Source organism: Bombus vancouverensis, chromosome 2 (assembly GCF_051014615.1).
Source record: "Bombus vancouverensis nearcticus chromosome 2, iyBomVanc1_principal, whole genome shotgun sequence".
In the NCBI taxonomy this organism is placed as follows: Eukaryota; Metazoa; Arthropoda; class Insecta; order Hymenoptera; family Apidae; genus Bombus; species Bombus vancouverensis.
In genome coordinates, this window is record NC_134912.1 from 1,704,241 (window position 1) to 1,724,515 (window position 20,275).

Genomic DNA, 20,275 nt, shown 5'->3' on the forward strand with positions numbered 1-20,275 from the left:
TTTAAAAATATAAAAAGATAATTAAATATTATTAATAAATTAATATAGATATAAATACTATCCCTAAAATATTTGCGTTTTTCTATTGCACACATATATCTATATATACACATATATCATAAAATAATTAGAAATCAATAATGCAGCTGTTATACGTTATACTGGTAAATTACAAAATGGTGACACATAGTATCTTGTAGTAACATCGTTGTGTGCTTTTTTTATCTTTAGAATGCACTTTCATCAGATAGTCAGAATTTGAATAAGGCTAGAAAAAAGTGTTCCAACGTAAGTTGGAGCATATGTAATCTTTTGCTTGCCGTAAATTGCTTTTAATAAAAGTAATGTTAGTAGTAAATATACCGTTGTATATAATACAAGCTATGTAATTTTTTATTCTTTACAGATGATGTCAACAAGATATATTTCTTTTATATCTGGAATAATAATAGCTTCATTAACATGGGCCTCTAGTTTATATCTTTATTCAAGATTATCTCAAAATACTAATACTGCAAATCCAACAATGTTAGTATTAGAGAATTCAAAGTTAGGAAAAGACTCCCAATTTTATCATAAAACTTATAGTAATCAACATCTTAAATTCCACAATAATTTAATTGCGCATCATGACAAACAAAGTATGATAGATAAAGGTACTTATAATTTAAGGAGAAATGCCTTTAAAAATAGTGACAAACTATTACAACAATTACAACCTGTACCAGTAAAACCTGCTGTTACATTAGGACAAGGTATATTCAGAAAACTAATATTTATTTTAAATTCTTGATATAACATTTTTTAATATTATTTATCATTATATCATGTATAATTGTTTTTCAAACCATTAATTTGATTCCATATTGATATAGCATTTATTTATAGGTTTAGATGAACTAGGAATGGTAAAAAATTTTGAAGATCAACGAAAACGAGATGAAGGATATAAAAATTATTCCTTTAATATATTAGTATCAGATAACATTGGGTTGCATAGAGAATTACCAGATACGAGGCATAAATTATGTGAAATACAAAAGTATTCTTCTAAGTTACCAAATGCTAGTATTGTTATATGTTTTTATAATGAACATTATATGACACTTTTAAGATCCTTGCATTCCATTATTGATAGAACTCCTGCAAGTCTTCTACATGAAATTATCTTAGTAAATGATTGGAGTGATAGCAAAGCGTTACATGAAAAGATTGAGACATACATTGCCAACAATTTTAATGGTAAAGTGAAATTTTTTAAAACAGAGAAACGAGAAGGATTGATCAGAGCAAGAATGTTTGGTGCAAGAAAAGCAACTGGAGAAATTTTAATTTTCTTAGACAGTCATATAGAAGTAAACAAAAGATGGATAGAACCCCTCCTCTCACAAATTGCTCATTCAAAAACTATCATTGCCATGCCAGTTATTGATATAATTAATCCAGACACATTTCAATATACTGGTAGTCCTCTGGTAAGAGGAGGTTTTAATTGGGGTTTGCATTTTAAATGGGATAATGTGCCAGTTGGTACATTTGCTCATGATGAAGATTTTATAAAACCTATAAAGTGAGAATATATGTGTACTTATTTAGTTACATGTGTACTAATATAACAGTTTCCTGTAATATATATGTTAGCAATTATTATTCAATAGGTCTCCAACAATGGCTGGAGGTTTATTTGCAATGGACAGAAAATACTTTACAAAATTGGGGGAATATGATGCTGGTATGGATATCTGGGGCGGTGAAAATCTTGAAATATCATTTAGAGTAAGATAATAATTTTTTTAACCATATATTTTTTATTCCAATAATAATTTGTAATGTCTTTTAGGTTTGGATGTGTGGTGGAAGTATTGAATTAATACCATGCTCAAGAGTTGGACATGTATTTAGGAGAAGGAGACCATATGGTACATTTGATCAACATGATACTATGTTGAAAAATTCATTACGCGTCGCACATGTTTGGTTAGATGAATATAAAGATTACTTTTTAAAAAATGTTCAAAAAGTCGATTACGGTGATATTTCGGAAAGATTAAATTTAAGGAAGAGATTAAAATGTAAAAATTTTGCATGGTATTTAAATGTAGTATACCCTGAACTAGCATTACCAGATGATAATAAAAATAGATTAAAAGATAAATGGGCAAAAATCGAACAGAAACCGATACAACCCTGGCATTCTAGAAAAAGAAATTACACTGATCAATATCAAATTAGACTTTCTAATTCAGCATTATGCATTCAAAGTGAGAAAGATATTAAAACAAAAGGTTCTAAGCTTATATTAGCACCATGTTTAAGAATTAAATCACAGGTAACTAAATACATTATATCTCTTCAAATTAAGTTTCTTTAAATTTATTTCAATTTTCATAGATGTGGTATGAGACTAGTAAAAACGAATTAGTACTTGGCCAGATGCTTTGCATGGAAGGAGCTGAGAAAGTTCCAAAGCTTGGAAAATGTCATGAGATGGGTGGTAATCAAGAATGGCATCATAAAAATACTGTAAGTATTTATTAGTTCTCTAATATTTACAATTTTAAATTATATTATATTTACTGAGTAAATATATTTTGCTTAGAATAATACACCTATATATAACATGGCAGCTGGCACATGCTTGGGAATAATGCGTGGAGTAAAAAGTACACAAATAGTAATGGATTTGTGCACTAAAAAAGATACAAGCTCTATATCATGGGATTTGGTACACTCTAAAATTCTTTTAAAAGAAGTTAGGTGACATCAAATGGAGTAATGGTAGTTACAGAAATAAAAGATAAAAAATAGATTTTTAGAGAAAAAAGGTAATAAGAGGAAAATTATCATAATTATCATAAATTTTAACAAGCGTTTGTGATATGGAATAGATTATTATGAAAGTTTTAGGATTTTTATATTGTTTTATACGTTGCATTCTATAATGTTATTTTACATTATGAAGATGAAATAATTATTATTATTATTAAAAATGTATAAAAGTAAAAATTGAATTTTTTAAAGAATTTTAAATACAATTTTAACCAATTTTTAATATTATGGAACGGTTACAATAGCTGATATTTTATTAATAGAAATGAATTTCTCTGAAAGTAGAAACATATAAAACATATACATATTTAATCATATGTGTAGATATGTACATATATATATAGGGTGGTTGGTAACTGGTGGTACAAGCGGAAAGGGGGTGATTCTACGCGAAAAAAGAAGTCGAAAATATAGAATAAAAATTTTTTTTTTTTTTTAATTTTTCCATCGAGACAACGATCTACAGTGAGATCCGTTTTAACGAGACGTGATAAAGTGCACACGTATCGAGCGAAAATTCAAAGTCGATTTTCTCGAAAACAAAACCTCAAACGAAAAATTTTTATTCTATATTTTCGACTTCTTTTTTCGCGTAGAATCACCCTCTTTCCGCTTGTACCACCAGTTACCAACTACCCTGTATATTTGTACATACATTGTAACATTCAAGTCAATGTAAGTCAATGCAGTTAAATGCAGATGTCAAGCTCAACGCGTCGTGTGTTATGCGGTATCGGAACCATAAATAATGTTTCATCAAGGTTTAAGCTGGAGATCTACTGGCAAGTACGCTAATCAAAGAACATTTGCTTCAGTCTATTTATATGAAGCCGTTTCCATTAGTAAACTAAACTGGCCCAGCCACTTGAAAAATCGATTCTGTACACGTATATGGAACCATTTCTACTTAAGCTAAATTCAAGTGCCTTGAAGGCCCATTTAACTTGGGCTAGCATGAGATTGCCTCGTGACCTTACAAAAGCTTATCAAGGGGCCTTCTCCTCAATCATTTTATGTGATGATTTTAAAGAGTTTAATCTATTGTTCCGATGAAATTTCGGAAAAGTCACGTACCGAAATCCGTTATCTTCAGGACAAAATGTATGTGGTGCATACATCGTGCATAACAAAACAATATACAAATTTTCTGATGACCCACACACCTTCACTCCTTTATACTCGCATCAGGCAGCCTTACAAACCACCTACAAAAATGACATCTAATCAAAAAATTTGTACATCGATCATTCGAAATAGCTATTAACCAATAACATTATTTCTATGGTATATAGCTGGGAAACTGAAAAATTAACGTGATTCGATTCAAGCAAATAGATAGATCAGATTAGATTCTCTTGAAAGTATAATATTGACATAAATAATGAATATCATAATGACGAAGAGATTTTTTGTCATAAAATACGGTATATACACTTGGCTGCTAATTAACAAAAACCCAAAATTTATTAATTTTATTTATATTTTTAAACCCTTGCAACAAATTTTTTGTGCACTACTAATAAATTTTCAACATAAATAGGTTAATAATTTTTTATAAGAAATGCTATGATGAATCGATTAATGTATTAAAAAATGTAAAACGTTTCATTTAAAAAAGTGAAGTTGATTTCCTTCGGTTCCCGGACAATTTTTACGATACAGCCATGAAGAAATGGCATATAGCTTTACAGTGATTTCGACATACAACATGTATTTTCAAATTTTCTATTTTCACTTTTACTCGCCTTAATTGCAAATATTATGTCCATTGCTCCCTAACTGTTTGTATCTCAAGTAGCACGATCACGCTGTTTAGATTTTGTGTCGGAAAGGATGACTAACGGTATTTTCTATTTCATTGTTATCTTCTCAATAATTTTTATTGAACAAAAGTTGAAATATTTATAAACTAATAGTACGCATATATAATAATATAGATATATTTCATAAAGTAACAAATATGACGAGCACTATTGCGCCGCTTGGTTCTCTTCGCAAATGATTAAGACAAGCGTTATCGCGCTGTTCGGGATTTTTCGACCCGGTTTTTTCAATGACTCCTGGGACTTAAATGGCTGAACAAGGTTAAAAACCATGGTAATTATCGATATCGCACCCATTTCATTGATTTCAATAATTTTTAGATATGTTGTAGAAATCAGTATTTTGAACAACTTTTTGCGATATATACAACTGCTGCTTGGCTTTAATTTACGAGATATTTGCAAGAAATTGTCGGTATCACTACACTACATTCTGTCTATAATTGTGTGTCCCTGATTGTGTCACAAAGCCATGAATTAGCGATAGAAAAACCAAGGGAGTTTAACGAACATCCTGCAGGCCATCGAAACAACAATGTAGAGAGTGTTCCAGTGTCAGAAAACAGTAACAGCATGGCAAACTCAGACCTTTTTTTTTTTTTTTTTTTTTTTTTTTTTTTTTTTTTTTCGTGGAGGAAACCTTCATAGGCACCCGCGCCCCTCCGGGGAGAGGGCGCTGGGTAGTGCCGGATTCTTACCGGCTAAAACCTCCACGGTGGCCTGTCCTGACGCCTGAGTCGAGATGCACCCGGGATCTCTCCCGAATTACTCCGGTTGCCCCCGGGCGTCTATCTCTCCTTCTTTGTCGAAGGGAGGCGTCCTGCTCTTCTTGGACCGCTGGGGGGAACCACGCCCCCCAGCGCCTCGCTCCTGCTGCGTCATCCTGGGACCCCGTCCCCTGACGCCTCTTCCTGGTTCGACGTGGTCCTGGCAGGCGTGGGGCCCACTAACTTCTCCGAAAATTCTCCGCACCGGATCGGCGCACTGGCAGGTGCCGCGGACACCGCCAGCTGCCATCCGTCTATGAGAGAATATCAGATCCGTCGGGATGCTCACAGGACTCCGTGGGGGCCACCAACTTCTCCGAAATTTCCGCACCGGATCGGTGAACTGGCTAGTGTCGCGGGCACCGGCCAGCCGCCACCCGACTATAAGAAATATCAGATCCATCGGTGTTTTCCCAGGGTAGTCCCGTGTCCCGGGGGCTTCTGCCTGCCTCGTGCTCCTTGGATGGTCCCAGAAAAATGGCTTCGGTGCGCCTCCTTCCTTCTTCGTCAACGCCTCACGGAGCGGTCACCCATCCTAGACCGCTCCGTGACCGCTGCTGCTTAACTTTCGTGATCGGCCGGGAACGAGTGTTTCCAGCGCGGCTAACGGCGTTGACGGCAAACTCAGACCTGGGCCCCGGCGACACCCCTTCCATAAGAGCCAAACCCATAGTATATAAACCTTCCTAAAATCAGCTCTCCACATTCTCTGTTATAACTCTGAACCGTCACTCTGTTGGATTCATACAATAAATTTTACTACTATATCTAAAGTTCAATTCTTTACCTTATTTGTGAAACGTTCGAACTGCGACGCGAGGAGATTGTCACGTAAACTTGAGGGTTGGAAGATAAAATAAAATAGCTGAGTCGTAACACAACTATTAATTTTGTTTTAATTAAACCTTATTATGAATTCAGCAATCATAATGGAATACACACTGAATTAACATAAATCACAATTCACTCCAACCACGTTATGTAAAACTTAGTTACACTGATACGCGACTGTTATAAGGGTAGAGACCGGGAAAGATATGTTGACTATTCTAAGAATACAGAATAAGTGAAATTTTACTGACAATACTGTGTCTGAGGAAAGCTATGGGTGGGTGTGTCTAAGGACACGGGACTATCGGATTTGTTGATTACGATTTTGGTTAAGGAGGTGAGAAAAGTAGACACCGTCTCCGATTGGATAATAAGACGGTTGGTGGACCAGGAAGGATTTTAGCCGCCCTCGTGAGAAAGTTGCTAACGGAACATACCAAACATGAGGAAAACCAACTTTCCGTGTTAACCCGTAGTAAACAATAAACGTGAAAGGAAATCTAAGACAAGAGATACTCGCTTGGTTCGAAGGACCTTAACTCTGAAAATTCCAAGACCCCTGGTGGGTACTTAAGACTATTGAAGATACGCGCCAAGGATGTGCAGACATCTGGGCGCCATCCTGTCCGCGGTGTGTGGCCTGGTCTCTGATGTGAATTGACGTTACAAGATCACCGGTGATCTGTCAGTTTCGTGATTTCCCGTGTCTCCGACAACAGCGTATGCGTCTGTTTGGTTATTGACCGCTGACTGTTTATCTTCTATTTATAAACGAGGGTCAAGGAGCTTGGAAGTTCTGTGCACAATGTGTATTTGTGAGACTATAAGAAATATCTGTTGTAACCTAATTAAAAGTGAATAAATATAATCGATGTATTGGATTTGGGTTAATTTTTTCAATCTAAGCCACCAAGAAGCGACTGGAAACGCCTCCGCAAAATAAGAACAATTGTACTTTTCGTAAAATAATATCAGTATTCATCAGTAATAATAATATTCATCTACTATCTTTATAATTACATAATTTATTAGTTGTCTACACTTTACGATGATCGGATTGAGAAGCCTAACCCAAATCCAAACTTAATACATTGATGATATTCACTTTTAATTGAATTATAAGTTGTAACAGACATATATGTTTCTTATAGTCTCACCTTTAAGCTCGGTCGACCTTTGTTTATAAACAGAAGCTAAGCGATCGGCGACCGGTAACTAATATACAGGGTTATCCACTTAACTGGGAACACGCGTTCGCGAGAACATATGAGAGTGGCAACATTGTAACATGTACGCTTATTATCACAGTCAAATGTCGCTCGCCATGAGTTGTTGTTAGAAGTATAATTAGGCGAGAACAGAGAGCGGTTTGGTAGTCGCCGAAGGATTTTAACACTAGAACTACCGACATTTGAGACGTAGCTATCTCTACTAAAGCCAGTCGAAATGACTGGTCTTTAAACAATACGTAATAGTAGAATATTTTTATATTTATTGATCTATTATTATCTTACAAAAGGAACTCCATGTTCTGAGATCATAAAAACTATATAATAACATCTTTAACAATAAGTACAATAATGAAGAATATTCAGTACTAAAACCTTTGGTAATAAGAATGTTAAAATAAATTTCCATTGGTAAATATAAGAAATATAATATAATATAATAATAAACGTAATAAGCGTAATAGAATAAATAAAGCACAAATATAATTTAAATTATTAGGTAAAAAATTTATTATTCTTACAAACAAACTTTCTTCAATACAAACGTTTACCCTAAACTAAAACTATGAGATAACCAACCAAAGCTGTTTAAGAGATTTTTGCCTCTTACTGTAACCAGTCTGCTGCCCCATTGGGTATGTTTGGCGTTATAGTCTCCTCCAGCTATGAATCTACTGCCCAGGGTGTCCAGGAAGTTATCAAAGTCTTTTTTGGCGATGGAGTGTCTGGGAGGGCAGTATACTGCTGAAGTGGTGATTGTACCATGACAGTCTTCTATTGCTACGTTTGTTGCTTGGAGGTAGTCTTTCTGGAACGATGGAAGTTCGTAGTGCTTAATGCTTAATTTGATTATGATTCCGGTGCTGCCGTGGGCCTTTCCACTGGGATGTTAGGTATGGTAGAATTTATAACCGTTTATTTTCAGATAGTTTTTGTCGGTGAAGTGAGTTTCCGATACGAGCATTACGTCGATTTGCTGCTGTTTTAGGAAGAGTTCTAGTTCAAATTTGTGTTGAGCTAGACCGTTGGCATTCTAAAGAGCTATGCGTTTTGGTTTTATTTTGCGTCGGGGCGTGTTAATTTATCCATGATGAGTGTTAGTAGTGATAGCAAATTATTTATTTGCTCTGATTGTTTTTCTATTAGCTTTCCAAGTCTAAAGACGTTGTTTGTGTTTGGTGAATTGGGGACACTATTTTGAGAGTGGTTCCTGTGGCTATTCGGATTATTTTGGATTCCTTGTACTGTTTGGGCATAGGAGGTTGAAGTAGTGGTGAATTTAGGAGGACTGGGCATTGGATTGGCTAAGGGGATTTAGTAGTGAATTTAAGAGGACTGGGTGTTTGATTGGTTATCTCTTTTGTTCTGAGTTTAGGGTACTTATTTGTGTACAGAGCTTTGTAGGCTGAGCAGCCTTTGTAGTTAGCAGGATGGTCACCTTGACAGTATATGCACTTCGCTGGGGTTTCCGGTGATTTAGTGCACTGGTCAGTGGGGTGTGTACCTGCACATTTAACGCAGCGGAAGGTATGGTTGCAGTATTTCTGCGTATGACCGTACCTTTGGCACCTTTTGCATTGCACCCAAATTTCTTACCACGAGTTTCACTCGTTGTTGTAGGACAAGGGGTTAAACCTTTGCACTCGAGGACTTTTTCGGTCGGGCGTAGCAGCTACTCCGGATGATTTAACGTATACGTGACGCGTGTCTTACAGCTAGCGTAAAATGATTTTATATCCAAGTTAACTTACAAAACATTATATTCTAATAATTTATCTATATTTACATTTTTGAAAATATGATTTTGTGATACTAACTTCTATATTTTTTTGTGTGATAATTTATAAAGCATTAACTAAGATGCATTCTTGAATATAATTGATCTCATTCTTCAACAGCTCAAAATCAAGTTCATCTTCATTTGAGCTAATTTCACTTCCGAAAATCATTTTTTTAGGGTTTCTAAACTGTTATACTTTTACTATGATCGTCAAATCCGAACTAACGTTGGAGAGGTTGTCAGAACCATAGTTTCGGAGGGATATGGGATTAAATATTTCATCTCCGTTTTAAAGTCTAACATTTTACACTTCCTAACAAAGAACACAAAAAGCTAACGAACCAATTTACAAACCAATATTGCACTCTCATCAATTGAAGATGTCGAAATCTAGCATAAACAGGGACTGTCGCCTCTCGAGTGTAAAGGGTTAAACGTAAAACGAGTCTTAGCAGCTAGGAGGTTGCTAGATATTGCACAGCGACAAGTATGATGAAAGAAGTTTCATAAGCTCAGTCAACATAACCGAATTTTATAACAATATCGTATTTGGTTCCATTTTAATCGGGAGCGTTTCACTAATATGTCAATAAAATTTTTATTAACAGAAAATAAAAAATGCAGAAGTTTAAAACTTATAATGAAAATACTAAAGGCGAATTCAAGGCAATCACATTTACAATACGTCCTATAGAAGTAACGTAGGCTTTAGTATAGCAAAAACATTCTCGCGAGGAAAATAAATTTAATGTTAAATCAAAAAAATTATTGTGTATAGAGAATATATTAAAATTACTGCATCATTTCACTGATTTATTATCGTCAGAAAGCAAAGATTTTCTTTTCTCCACTAAAAAAAAATATAATAAACAATTAATTTCTCTTCCTGAGGCAGCTGAGTTTACTAATTGCGCGGTTTTGTTATTCTAGTATTTATCTGACAGAGATATGGAATGATTATATGGCTCTCGCTAAAAAAACAAAGATTGACCCAAGAAGTGGGGATAGGAATATATAAGGGCAGTTTCATTTGGATTAGGGGTTAGTTAGTTAGTTGGACGAATTGCTGATTGAGTTATCGAGAAAGTTACCCGAATCGTGTATTACGTTTGTACTCGTCATCCCGTGGACCGTGGATTCGTTATCGAACCTGAATTCGTTGTCACCATCATCTCGACCATCATAGCCTCTTGTAGTGTCCACCTTTGTACAGATAAACATTGTACCGATGGTAAAGTAAGTAAAGGTTCATCGAACGCCCCAAAATGCCAACCTGACTCCGACATATAAATATTGGGCTGTCTGGAAAGTTCATTCCGATTTTTAAGGAAATTTCAAATGCAGCACATTTAAATTTCGATATACGATTGAATTATATAGGTGCCATTTTGTTCCACAACCTTTCTCCATTTTTCACACAACTTGAACATTCCATCCTTCCAGAACTTCTCAAGTATTTCGGCTAAAAAGTTCTCAATATAATTTTTTATGTTGACCAAAGAGTTAAAGCTTTTATCATTAAGGAAATTTTGTAATGACCTAAAAGGTGAAAATCTGAGGGGGCAATGTCTGGTAAATATGGTGAGTGGAGTAGCACATCCCAAACAAGTTCCAACAGCTTTTGTCAAGTAGTCAATGACACACGAGACTGCGCATTGTTTGGATGAAACACAACACTCTTCCGATTCGCTGGTTGCCTGGACGTTTTTGTTCAATTACTGTCTTTAATTCGTCAAATTGCAAGCAATACGAATTTATCGTCTGGTTGTTTGGTAGAAGCTCATAATACGAGATTCCTTTCTAGTTCCATCAGACATAAAGCATGACTTTCTTCGGATGAAGACCGGCTTTTGGGTGGCTAAAGGTGATTCATTCCGCTTTCCCCAAGATCTTTTCCGCCCAACGTTATTATAAATAATCCATTTTTCATTCCCCGTCACTACTTGCTTTGAAAATGGTGTTTCCCCGTTGCGTTTATAGAGCGAGCCGCAAATGGAAATACGATCCTTCGGATCTTTTTCCGTTAAATCGTGGAGAACTCGTACATTAAAACGATTTATATAGTCAAGCTTCGCAAAATGCTCGTGGATGGTGGATTTTGATATTTTTAATATTTCTGTTAATTCACGTGTCGTATAGCATGAATTATTCTCGATCAGTCATTAATCTAATCTTCAGTGTAGAGGGCATACCCGAGGGTTCTTTATCTTCAAGGTTGGAATCATCAGCTTTAAACCTAGCAAACCATTTCCGCACAATTCTTTCAACTATAGCGCCGTCAGCATAAACAGCGCGTATCTTATTTGCTGCTTGTGTTGCATTTTTGCCTTTTCGGTAGAAGAAAAGCATCAAATGCTTATAACGAGCTTTGTTCCCTCCCATATTTAAGAGCGTATAAAATTAACAAAGATTAATGTATCCCAACCAAACTTTTTTCTAAAGATGCCTGAGACATCACCTTTTAGAATATATACACATATCATTTGTTTTCAGTCATTCTGATATATTCAGACCTGTCCTAATGTCACCTACCGAAAATCGGCACGAACTTTCTGAACAACTTAATATTTTTTCATTTTCACACAGAGAAAATTTACTATCTGGCATAATTAAATGTTCAAAATTATCTATAAAAAATGTCATCAATTTTTTATCAGAAAAACTTCAAGTTGCGACTTGCTTATTGCGAACAAATTTTTGAGTGACTTTTTCAAAAGCTTGATATTGCACAAACTAAAAATGAATCAAAAATTTCAATATTCCGAAATCCGGTACGCTAATTTAGGATAATATGTACGCTTGCTCGAATGAAAAATATCGAATGTTTATATTTAAAAAGTTTCATTATGTACCTTTTTCTACGGCGATTTCCCCAATTATCGAACCGATAAGCGAAATCGTGTTATAGAAATATTATGTTATATGGGAGATATCTGTATAGCTATAATTTATAATTGAATAATATTTATTCTTCATTTTCAAGTATTCCATATAAAACATTCAAAAATGTATAATATTAAACAATATACATACATAAGTACATATATATACATATGTATATACCACATTACATTATAATATGGAAGTCAGTATACAAATTTTTATTAAGAGGTTTCATTGCTTAGAGAAGTGTCACAAAATTATAAACAATCAGTATAAAACTTTATCGAAATATATGAGTAACAGTGTAATTAAATCAAAAATATTGCACTACATATAAATACAAATTGAAAGCAATATTTAAGGATTACGTTGAAATTGACCGTACTTATAGGTTATTCTCTGTAAAGCTTATTTCTCTCTCAAAAATGACAACATCAAAAGAATTAAATTTAGCCAGAAAAAGTCTTGTAGCCTCGCTTGGTGAAAATGCAAAAGTGTAAGATATATTTTATTAGTTTAAGAAAAAGGTTATTATATACCCAACGCATTTGGAAAAAAATATTTTACATAATTTTCATTATAAATAGAATATTATATTTTAGAATTTTTTATTATTTTAAATGATTACAATCTTCTTTTTTTTTGTTTTTTATATAAAATATTTATAAATATTGAAGTATAATTCTTAAAAATCTTATATTGTTGATAGGTACTTTGAAAAGATGAAACTGTGGTTTCAAATGAAGGTATTTAATATTATTGTGACATTTTAATATTTAAAAATAGTTTATAATATTATTAATAATGTCATTCATAAAATGTTATTATTTTAGACAACGAAAGAAGAATTTGATTGTGAAGCAAGAAATATCATGACAGAAGATCAAGTTCATCTTCATAATGAATTTCTTCTTTGTTTATTTAATAAAGTTAGAGGTTTAGCTGCTGCTACACCTACACGGAAATTAGATCGAGATAAAGCTATAAAAGAAAAGAGGCTAAGATTAAAACGCAAATATAGAACTGATAAATCAAATTTTGAGGTATGGAATTATAGTCAATTTATTTGTTTAGACGTAAACTATAATCTCTTTTATATTTTATATTTAGCCCGCAGATATGTATGTTGAAGTATTAAGTCAAACTTCATCACCTGTTGGAGATGAGCCTATTGGAGCAAATCGTTCTAGTGCTCAAGAACTTGTACTGCCAGATAGAACTTTTGTTTTAGCAAGATTAATGCTTGCAGCATGGGAAAATAATATGGATGGAGCAGAAGAAAGTACTGCACATATAGTTATAGCAGCTACACAGATTTTTTTAAAAAATATACTTACAGCAATATTTACAAGAAGAAAAGGGTATGCTGTTAGAGATGGTTCATTTATTTATAATATTGGAGAACCAGTACCTAGTTCATGGAAAAGAAATTCTACTCACATATTAAGATCATCGGACTACACTGCAACAGAAATAATAGATCCTTATGGTCAAGTGCCTATGATAAAACCAAATATTGAAGAAGCAGAGCAAGCTACAGCTTTTGCTTACGCATGTTCTCCACAAACTATTCCACCTTCGTTAAAACCTGTTAATACAGCTGATTTACAACATACACTAAAGGTTAGGGAAGATAATTCTTTGAAACTATTTAAATAACGCTTAATATTTTATGGTTTAATAACAGTTTTATTTCAAACAGATGTATAAAAATCTTGTTAGCAACCATACAATTTATGCAACTAATATGGAACGATTATTTACATATGCAACACATCTAACATGGGAAGACCTTGAAGTTAAGAGATTATCATGTCATCAACCTATTATAGATTAATTTATTTAATAGCCTAGATTATTTTTTAAAACAAGTGTTTTAAAACAAAATCGAAATAAGTTACTTATATTATTTATGACATTCTTTTATAAGATACACTTTGCTAATAAAATAAATTGCAAATTAATTTCAAGTTTATAATTATATTCTTTCAATATTTTCTTTCCCTCTTCATAAATTTTTTCTTTGGTGTTTATTCCATTACCAATGAACACAATTTTTTATTGTGTCATTAACAATATAGTATACTTGAAATCATTTATATTAAAAAGCATGATGAAATGCTTGACTGTAAGTACATTCATAATGAAAGTTTAACATATAATGTGAATAAAAATCAAATTAATTTGTTTTACAAGATTTTATTATTCTTTATTTTTAATTATATATATTCCCATGAAATTTAACACACATATTTAGTCTTATGATTGATATGAGAAACGTTTCACATTATTCTTATTTACATTCTAATTTGAAATTTTCCGGCTTTGGTAATATATTTCACACCTTTGAATGGTTTATATTTTTCTCCGTACATATCCAATCGATTAACTTTTAAGCCAGAAACTGCCAACTGATTGATTGTAAAGTGAACCTAAAGTAAAATAATTGTTAAACTATATTACATACAATAGTAATACATATATATAATATATACATACATTAATTGCAGGATTTGATTCCATTATACTGGCAGAATTTTGAATAGTAATCTAAAAAATTAATTTTTTAAATTAGTTTTTAATTTATGCATGTTTACTTACACCCTAAAAAATTATTTTATAATCGTATAATTATTTTACAGAGCCTCTTAAGTTCGGTAATTTGGAAACATCTATCCTTCCAATATCCCATAAGAGTATTTTGCTCACAGGATCAAATGAGTATTTTCCTTGATTTGGAGTTAATGTACAATTTAAAACTATTTTTGGCATAGGAATTTCTAATGTAACATTTTCTACCTAAAATATATATGTAGTAAAATTATATCAGTTTTTTATATTTCCACATAAAAATATAAGAAAAATATAATGCACACGGTTCTGCCAATGGTTTGCTTTGGCCCAACAGTTATGTCTAATCTCCCACCTCCTAATTCCTTGAGACTAATATTATGTCTTACATATATTGGAATTGCCACAATACTTTGTGATCCTATGTGATAAGAAAGAAGACGAAAATTACCATCTGGTGGAATAAAGGAAAGTATTCGTTCTGACTGGGAAAAAAAGTATTCTATTAATGATGTGATTAATAAGTTTAAGCTTTTACTTGTTCTTACCTCCCATCTTTTAAATCTAACACAAGGATGAAAACTGACATCATCAAATAATCTGGGATTCATGAAAGAAAGTGTTAAATCTGGCATACCACTTAATTTTATACAACAGTCAATCTACAATTTAAACATATAATTATACAATATATTTATTGTATAAATATTTCTATCCATAAATAAATCAGTACTGATAATATTAGACAAAACGCATACATAGCCTTGAATTTCTGCAAACACAGTTGCACCAGTTCTATCTATAATAGCATCAACTTCTTCTACAACATCAAAATATGCTTCATTATTTGTATATTTAACACCAGTACGCCTCCAAGGAACATTAGATAATTGTCCACTTGGTAATGTTGCACTAACACTATAATTTATATATACAGTTAAATATATATATATCAATTTTTATATTTTACCTCAAATATATAGTTAATATACTTACTTAGATTTTCCTGTTACAGTATTTGCGATAGTTCTTAATATATTTGGTGGTTTAATAAGTTCCTTCAAAATATTAGATTCTGTAGCTAATGGAAAACCATTGTCCAACATTTCATCTAATAATTCATAGACAACCACATAGTTTTCTTTTATGATAGTTTCTGTACATTCACTAAAATAGTCTTCAAAAGTATCCACTACTCTGTGTAAAAATTCTATCACAAATAATGGTGGAACTATAAAATAAAAATAATATTTAAAATATATTTTACAATCAAAACAATTTATTAATCTCATATTATGAATAAATACCTTCTGTCATGCATACCGCAACAAAAAACATATTACAACGATATATACTAATGAGATAATGATGAGGTGTAGCTATTACAGGTGGTGTGTCTTCAGGAGATAAAACTCTTCGCTGTTGATCAAAGAAGTAGTCACATAGTGACCGTGCCACTGCACTTTTCCAATGCTTTTCCATGAAAACATCTCTAAGGGTAAACAATATTTTAAGTTTATGAAACCCAGAATTGAAATTTTTTAATCACACATAAAATCTTTTGAAATATGTATAAAATACGATATATATATATATATATATATATATATATACAGATTTGATAATATATATATATATATATATATGATCATATGCAAGTTTCTAACCAAATACTTGTCAGATACTAAATATATATGTTTACCCACAATTTAATACTTACCCTGACGAATTGATAATAAAAAGACTATGTATCATTTTTTTTAAAGAAATTGTTCTGAACAGTCCACTGTTCGAGTTGTTTATCAATTTTATTTTGGTATGTTACATACACTTGACATATGGTTCTGTATTTATAAATTGTACTAACACTGATGCAGGAACCTACATTTATTATCCTGCATTTGCACCAGAGAGGAAAATATAACGAAGATATACCTACAGATGCAGATATTTTTATTAGTAAAATTTTAACGTAAATAATATAATGTAAATGATAAAAAATATCATAATTATAGTAACAAGTAAATGTAACATTTAAAATATATGAAGTAATTACAACCTATAACATTTTGCTACATACGTGTCATTAATTATCTTTCATTTTCAATCTGTATTTTCAACACTCTTAACTTGATGATGGATGAAATTAAAAATTGGGAGGATATAGAAAATGATGGTAATTTATTCAACATTATGCGTCAAAATATGTATTAAAGCTTTCTTTTTAAGCATATGCCTTTCAGAATTTTTTAAACAATTTTCTGATGGTGAATCCAAAAAAGGTGATATCAATCAAATGTTATCAGTGGCACAACAGATAAATAAATTAGGACAAGGTGAATAAAAAAATTATTATATCTCCAACATAATGTCATGATATATTATAATATATAATATTTTTGATATAGCCATTGAAATATTGAATGCCGAATTACAGAAGCAAGTATTAGCTAATCATGAAGATTTATTGTCACAAGCATCATGGGTAGAAAAATTGGAAGGTGTGCTTTCAATAATGCAGTTACATGTTCAGGTACATATAAATACATTTATAAATATTGAGGGAAATAAATATTACTTTGAATAAAATATAAATTTTTGTGTTTTAGAGCCTTTTATCAGCTGTAGAACGTTTACGTGGAAAAATTATTGATCCTTTTAATAGAATTGAGACTCAGACAATTGTTCTAGCAAGGCTTCATGAAACTTCTGATTTGCTACGGAGAGTAGCTAGAATGCAACATTTATCAAAACGTTTATGTTCTCAAATGACAAATAATATGCAAGGTCCAGATATCATAAAAGCTGCGAATAGCCTTCATGAACTTGGTATATTAATTTATTTTTAATTTTACATTTCATAAAAAATATATATATATAAAAGAAATATGATAATTGTTGTTTATAGAACAGTTGATGATGGATACAGATTTAAATGGATTAGATGTTATTGCTGATGATCAACAAGTTGTAAAATCTCATAGAACAACAGTACAGAGAATAGCAACTCATACTTTATCTCAAGGTTTACAAACAATGGATAGAGCTAAAGTATATAAGTACATATTATTCTTTTAGATACTATTATCTTTATAACTGTTAATTATAATTTACAACAAATAGGTTAGTACAGCTGTACAGGTATTTCAAAATTTGAGAGTTGTAAATGGAGCTATAGATAATGTCATAGATTCTGCCTTATCAGAGATTGAAAAAATTGCTTCAGAATCATTAGATGTAACTTTAACAACAAATCAAGACCTTGGAAAAAGAGCAGCACCTGGACGAGCTGCTATTCCTTCTCCAGGATCTTCTGGAAATTTACGCACACGAATTTGGGAAAATCTTGAAAGACTTTTTCAAGATACTCTTTATACACACTGTTTACAAGTAATGTAACTGAAGAATATTTGTTCTGTATCTTTCTTAAATCTATTTACTCATATTTTCAAACTATATACTATATTATTATCTTAGATTGAACTATTGCAAAGAATACTATTAGAACATCATGTAAAGGAATTGGATGAACTATCACAGAAATTTTGGGACAGAGTAAACACTCTGCTTTCTAAAGTATTAATTGAACGTGCACAAGGTAAAAATTATAATATTGAAATCTTCGTTCTGATAAAAACACCGCGTTTATGTTTTCAGGCTCATCATTTGTAAAACAAGCATTAGAAGGTGAATACCCAAAATTTTTGAGAATATTTCTAGACTTGAGAAAACGTCTGAAGGAACGATTACAGAGCATTAGTATTTACAAAATCAAGTAAATAGAAAGATATATAAAAAAGACGTCAAATAATTTATCTTATATAATACAAATAATATTTATATTCTTTCAGTCATAATGTATTATTACCATTTGAAAACGCATACTTATCTCGTTCAGTATCACGTCTATTAGATCAAGTACATACTATGTTTTCTGGTGAAGGATTACCTACACAGGATGAAATTGATAGTCTTATACGCACAGTAACAAAGTAAATCAAGATAATAGATATATATCTTCATTTTTAATGCTGTCTAATAAATATCAATCCTTATGTTCTTTGTAGTGAATTAAGTGTGTCATTGGTTGATGATGGCCTTTCAACAGTAGTTGCTCGTAATGTAGGAAAAGCTATAAGACTCTTTTGCTTAAAATGTGAACAAGGATTACTTGTGGGTGGAGAAGCTAGTCAAGTAATTGATTCTCCAACCACTGTTCAGCAAACAAATGTGTCTCTTGCAAACCTACTTTATTATCTTTCTAGTCAAGTAACTCGTGTAATAGCAAATTTATCTGGTCTCCCATGTGAAGGAAATTCAGTAATTTCTGTAGCTCTTAAAGAAGTAGACGTATTAACAAAAAACATACTATCGCCGTTGTTAGCATCTATTAGTGACGCAATTGAAAGTATTATTTTAACCATGCATGATGATACAGAATTTCGAGAGTAAGTAAATACAATGTTCTGAAATTAAATATATCTTAAAATATACGTACTATATATGTATGCGCATTCTTCCTCTACAGTCTGAGTAGCCCTATAGGAAAAGAAATTAACTGCTCACTCTACATGCGCGAATTGCAAGGATTTATTTTACGTTCTGTAAATACATTTCTTATGCCATATAAAAATCAGGCAGTAGTTGCTGAATGGTAATTAAAAATATAATTGCAACTTTTATAATGTATTTGCGACATAATGCTGAAATTAATCATATTTTTAGTTGTAAATCTGTTGCTTCACGGTGCATTGAACTTTTTGTAAGACATGCTTGCATATTAAGACCATTAACCGATTTTGGAAGAGCCAAACTCATTGTTGATTTTAGTCAGGTATGTTGTAATATATGGTAGTATCATGCTAAAATTTTATATTTAAGTTTCAATCTTTTATCTTTTTATTTTCATTTAGATAGAAATAGCTGTTGCTCCATTATGTAGAGGAGGGCAGTTGGGATCATCAGAACAACAACAATATAGAACATTACGAGCATTAAAAGCACTGCTTCCACTTAGCCCGGATGATATCGTCCAGAAAGTTTTAGGAGGGGAAGGGGAATGTGGCATACCTTCCTCTCTTGTTCTTTTACATTTATTTTCTACTGCACCACCTGAATTAGTATCTCCACATCAGGTATGAGAATATATGTTTATATTATTATTTTGTAATGAAACTGAATTATCCTAAATTTAAAAAATTTTAGATTGGTACTAATTTGTTAATTACTATTAATATAGAGTACAAGTTGGTCTGTGGGTCGACTATCTCAGTGGATGGATAAACATCCAAATGAAAGAGATAGATTAGCTTTCTGTAGTGGACCACTGGAACGTTATCAGTTAACAGTCAGACAACAAAATCTTCCAACATTCCATCCACTATTTCCATTAATGAAAAAATTAGCTAATTTAAATGAACATTAAAATTTGTAAAATTTTGTATTACACAAGATGTATGTTTCCATATTTATAGAAGATAATATTTCATTCTACATGAATAATTTATTAATCAAGTTTAGAAAAAATAAATATACAAAAATTCTTAATAGATACAATCATAT

The 20,275-nt window shown here is 32.0% G+C and overlaps 4 protein-coding genes across 11 annotated transcripts; 3 read left to right on the forward strand and 1 right to left on the reverse strand.

Moving 5' to 3' along the window:
• Window positions 1-147: 147 nt before the first annotated feature.
• On the forward strand, window positions 148-6,303 carry Pgant35A (polypeptide N-acetylgalactosaminyltransferase 35A). Of its 4 annotated transcripts, XM_076626325.1 has the most exons (8): window positions 148-288; window positions 407-755; window positions 889-1,042; window positions 1,139-1,570; window positions 1,659-1,776; window positions 1,841-2,329; window positions 2,392-2,523; window positions 2,600-6,303. In XM_076626325.1, the coding sequence occupies exons 2-8, from the start codon at window positions 407-409 to the stop codon at window positions 2,759-2,761; spliced, it is 1,836 nt and encodes a 611-aa protein (XP_076482440.1). In that variant the 5' UTR covers window positions 148-288; the 3' UTR covers window positions 2,762-6,303. The 4 variants fall into 4 exon arrangements, with proteins under 4 accessions (XP_076482440.1, XP_033202628.1, XP_033202629.1 ...); XM_033346737.2 differs by having other exon boundaries at window positions 889-1,570; XM_033346738.2 differs by having other exon boundaries at window positions 157-341; window positions 889-1,570.
• A 6,025-nt stretch (window positions 6,304-12,328) lies between these two features.
• On the forward strand, window positions 12,329-14,106 carry LOC117163955 (transcriptional adapter 1). Of its 2 annotated transcripts, none has more exons than XM_076626374.1 (5): window positions 12,329-12,669; window positions 12,852-12,888; window positions 12,976-13,185; window positions 13,253-13,765; window positions 13,845-14,106. In XM_076626374.1, exons 1-5 carry the CDS (start codon window positions 12,629-12,631, stop codon window positions 13,977-13,979), a joined length of 936 nt encoding a protein of 311 aa, XP_076482489.1. In that variant the 5' UTR covers window positions 12,329-12,628; the 3' UTR covers window positions 13,980-14,106. The 2 variants fall into 2 exon arrangements, with proteins under 2 accessions (XP_076482489.1, XP_033202599.1); XM_033346708.2 differs by having other exon boundaries at window positions 12,330-12,638.
• A 215-nt stretch (window positions 14,107-14,321) lies between these two features.
• carmine (AP-3 complex subunit carmine) lies at window positions 14,322-16,602 on the reverse strand. 3 transcript variants are annotated; one of them, XM_076626363.1, is made up of 9 exons: window positions 16,434-16,602; window positions 16,021-16,205; window positions 15,710-15,944; window positions 15,472-15,631; window positions 15,262-15,375; window positions 15,103-15,198; window positions 14,783-14,941; window positions 14,642-14,692; window positions 14,322-14,574 (listed from the first exon to the last, which is right to left on the reverse strand). In XM_076626363.1, the coding sequence occupies exons 1-9, from the start codon at window positions 16,466-16,468 to the stop codon at window positions 14,440-14,442; spliced, it is 1,170 nt and encodes a 389-aa protein (XP_076482478.1). In that variant the 5' UTR covers window positions 16,469-16,602; the 3' UTR covers window positions 14,322-14,439. The 3 variants fall into 3 exon arrangements, with proteins under 3 accessions (XP_076482478.1, XP_033202598.1, XP_076482482.1); XM_033346707.2 differs by having other exon boundaries at window positions 15,019-15,198; XM_076626367.1 differs by lacking the exon at window positions 14,783-14,941.
• A 3-nt stretch (window positions 16,603-16,605) lies between these two features.
• On the forward strand, window positions 16,606-20,269 carry fws (Conserved oligomeric Golgi complex subunit 5 four way stop). 2 transcript variants are annotated; one of them, XM_033346700.2, is made up of 14 exons: window positions 16,606-16,889; window positions 16,957-17,049; window positions 17,122-17,246; window positions 17,323-17,542; window positions 17,622-17,764; window positions 17,837-18,103; window positions 18,191-18,311; window positions 18,371-18,488; window positions 18,565-18,705; window positions 18,781-19,161; window positions 19,242-19,367; window positions 19,439-19,547; window positions 19,627-19,848; window positions 19,953-20,269. In XM_033346700.2, exons 1-14 carry the CDS (start codon window positions 16,847-16,849, stop codon window positions 20,136-20,138), a joined length of 2,295 nt encoding a protein of 764 aa, XP_033202591.1. In that variant the 5' UTR covers window positions 16,606-16,846; the 3' UTR covers window positions 20,139-20,269. The 2 variants fall into 2 exon arrangements, with proteins under 2 accessions (XP_033202591.1, XP_033202592.1); XM_033346701.2 differs by lacking the exon at window positions 16,606-16,889 and having other exon boundaries at window positions 17,151-17,246.
• Window positions 20,270-20,275: the final 6 nt, after the last annotated feature.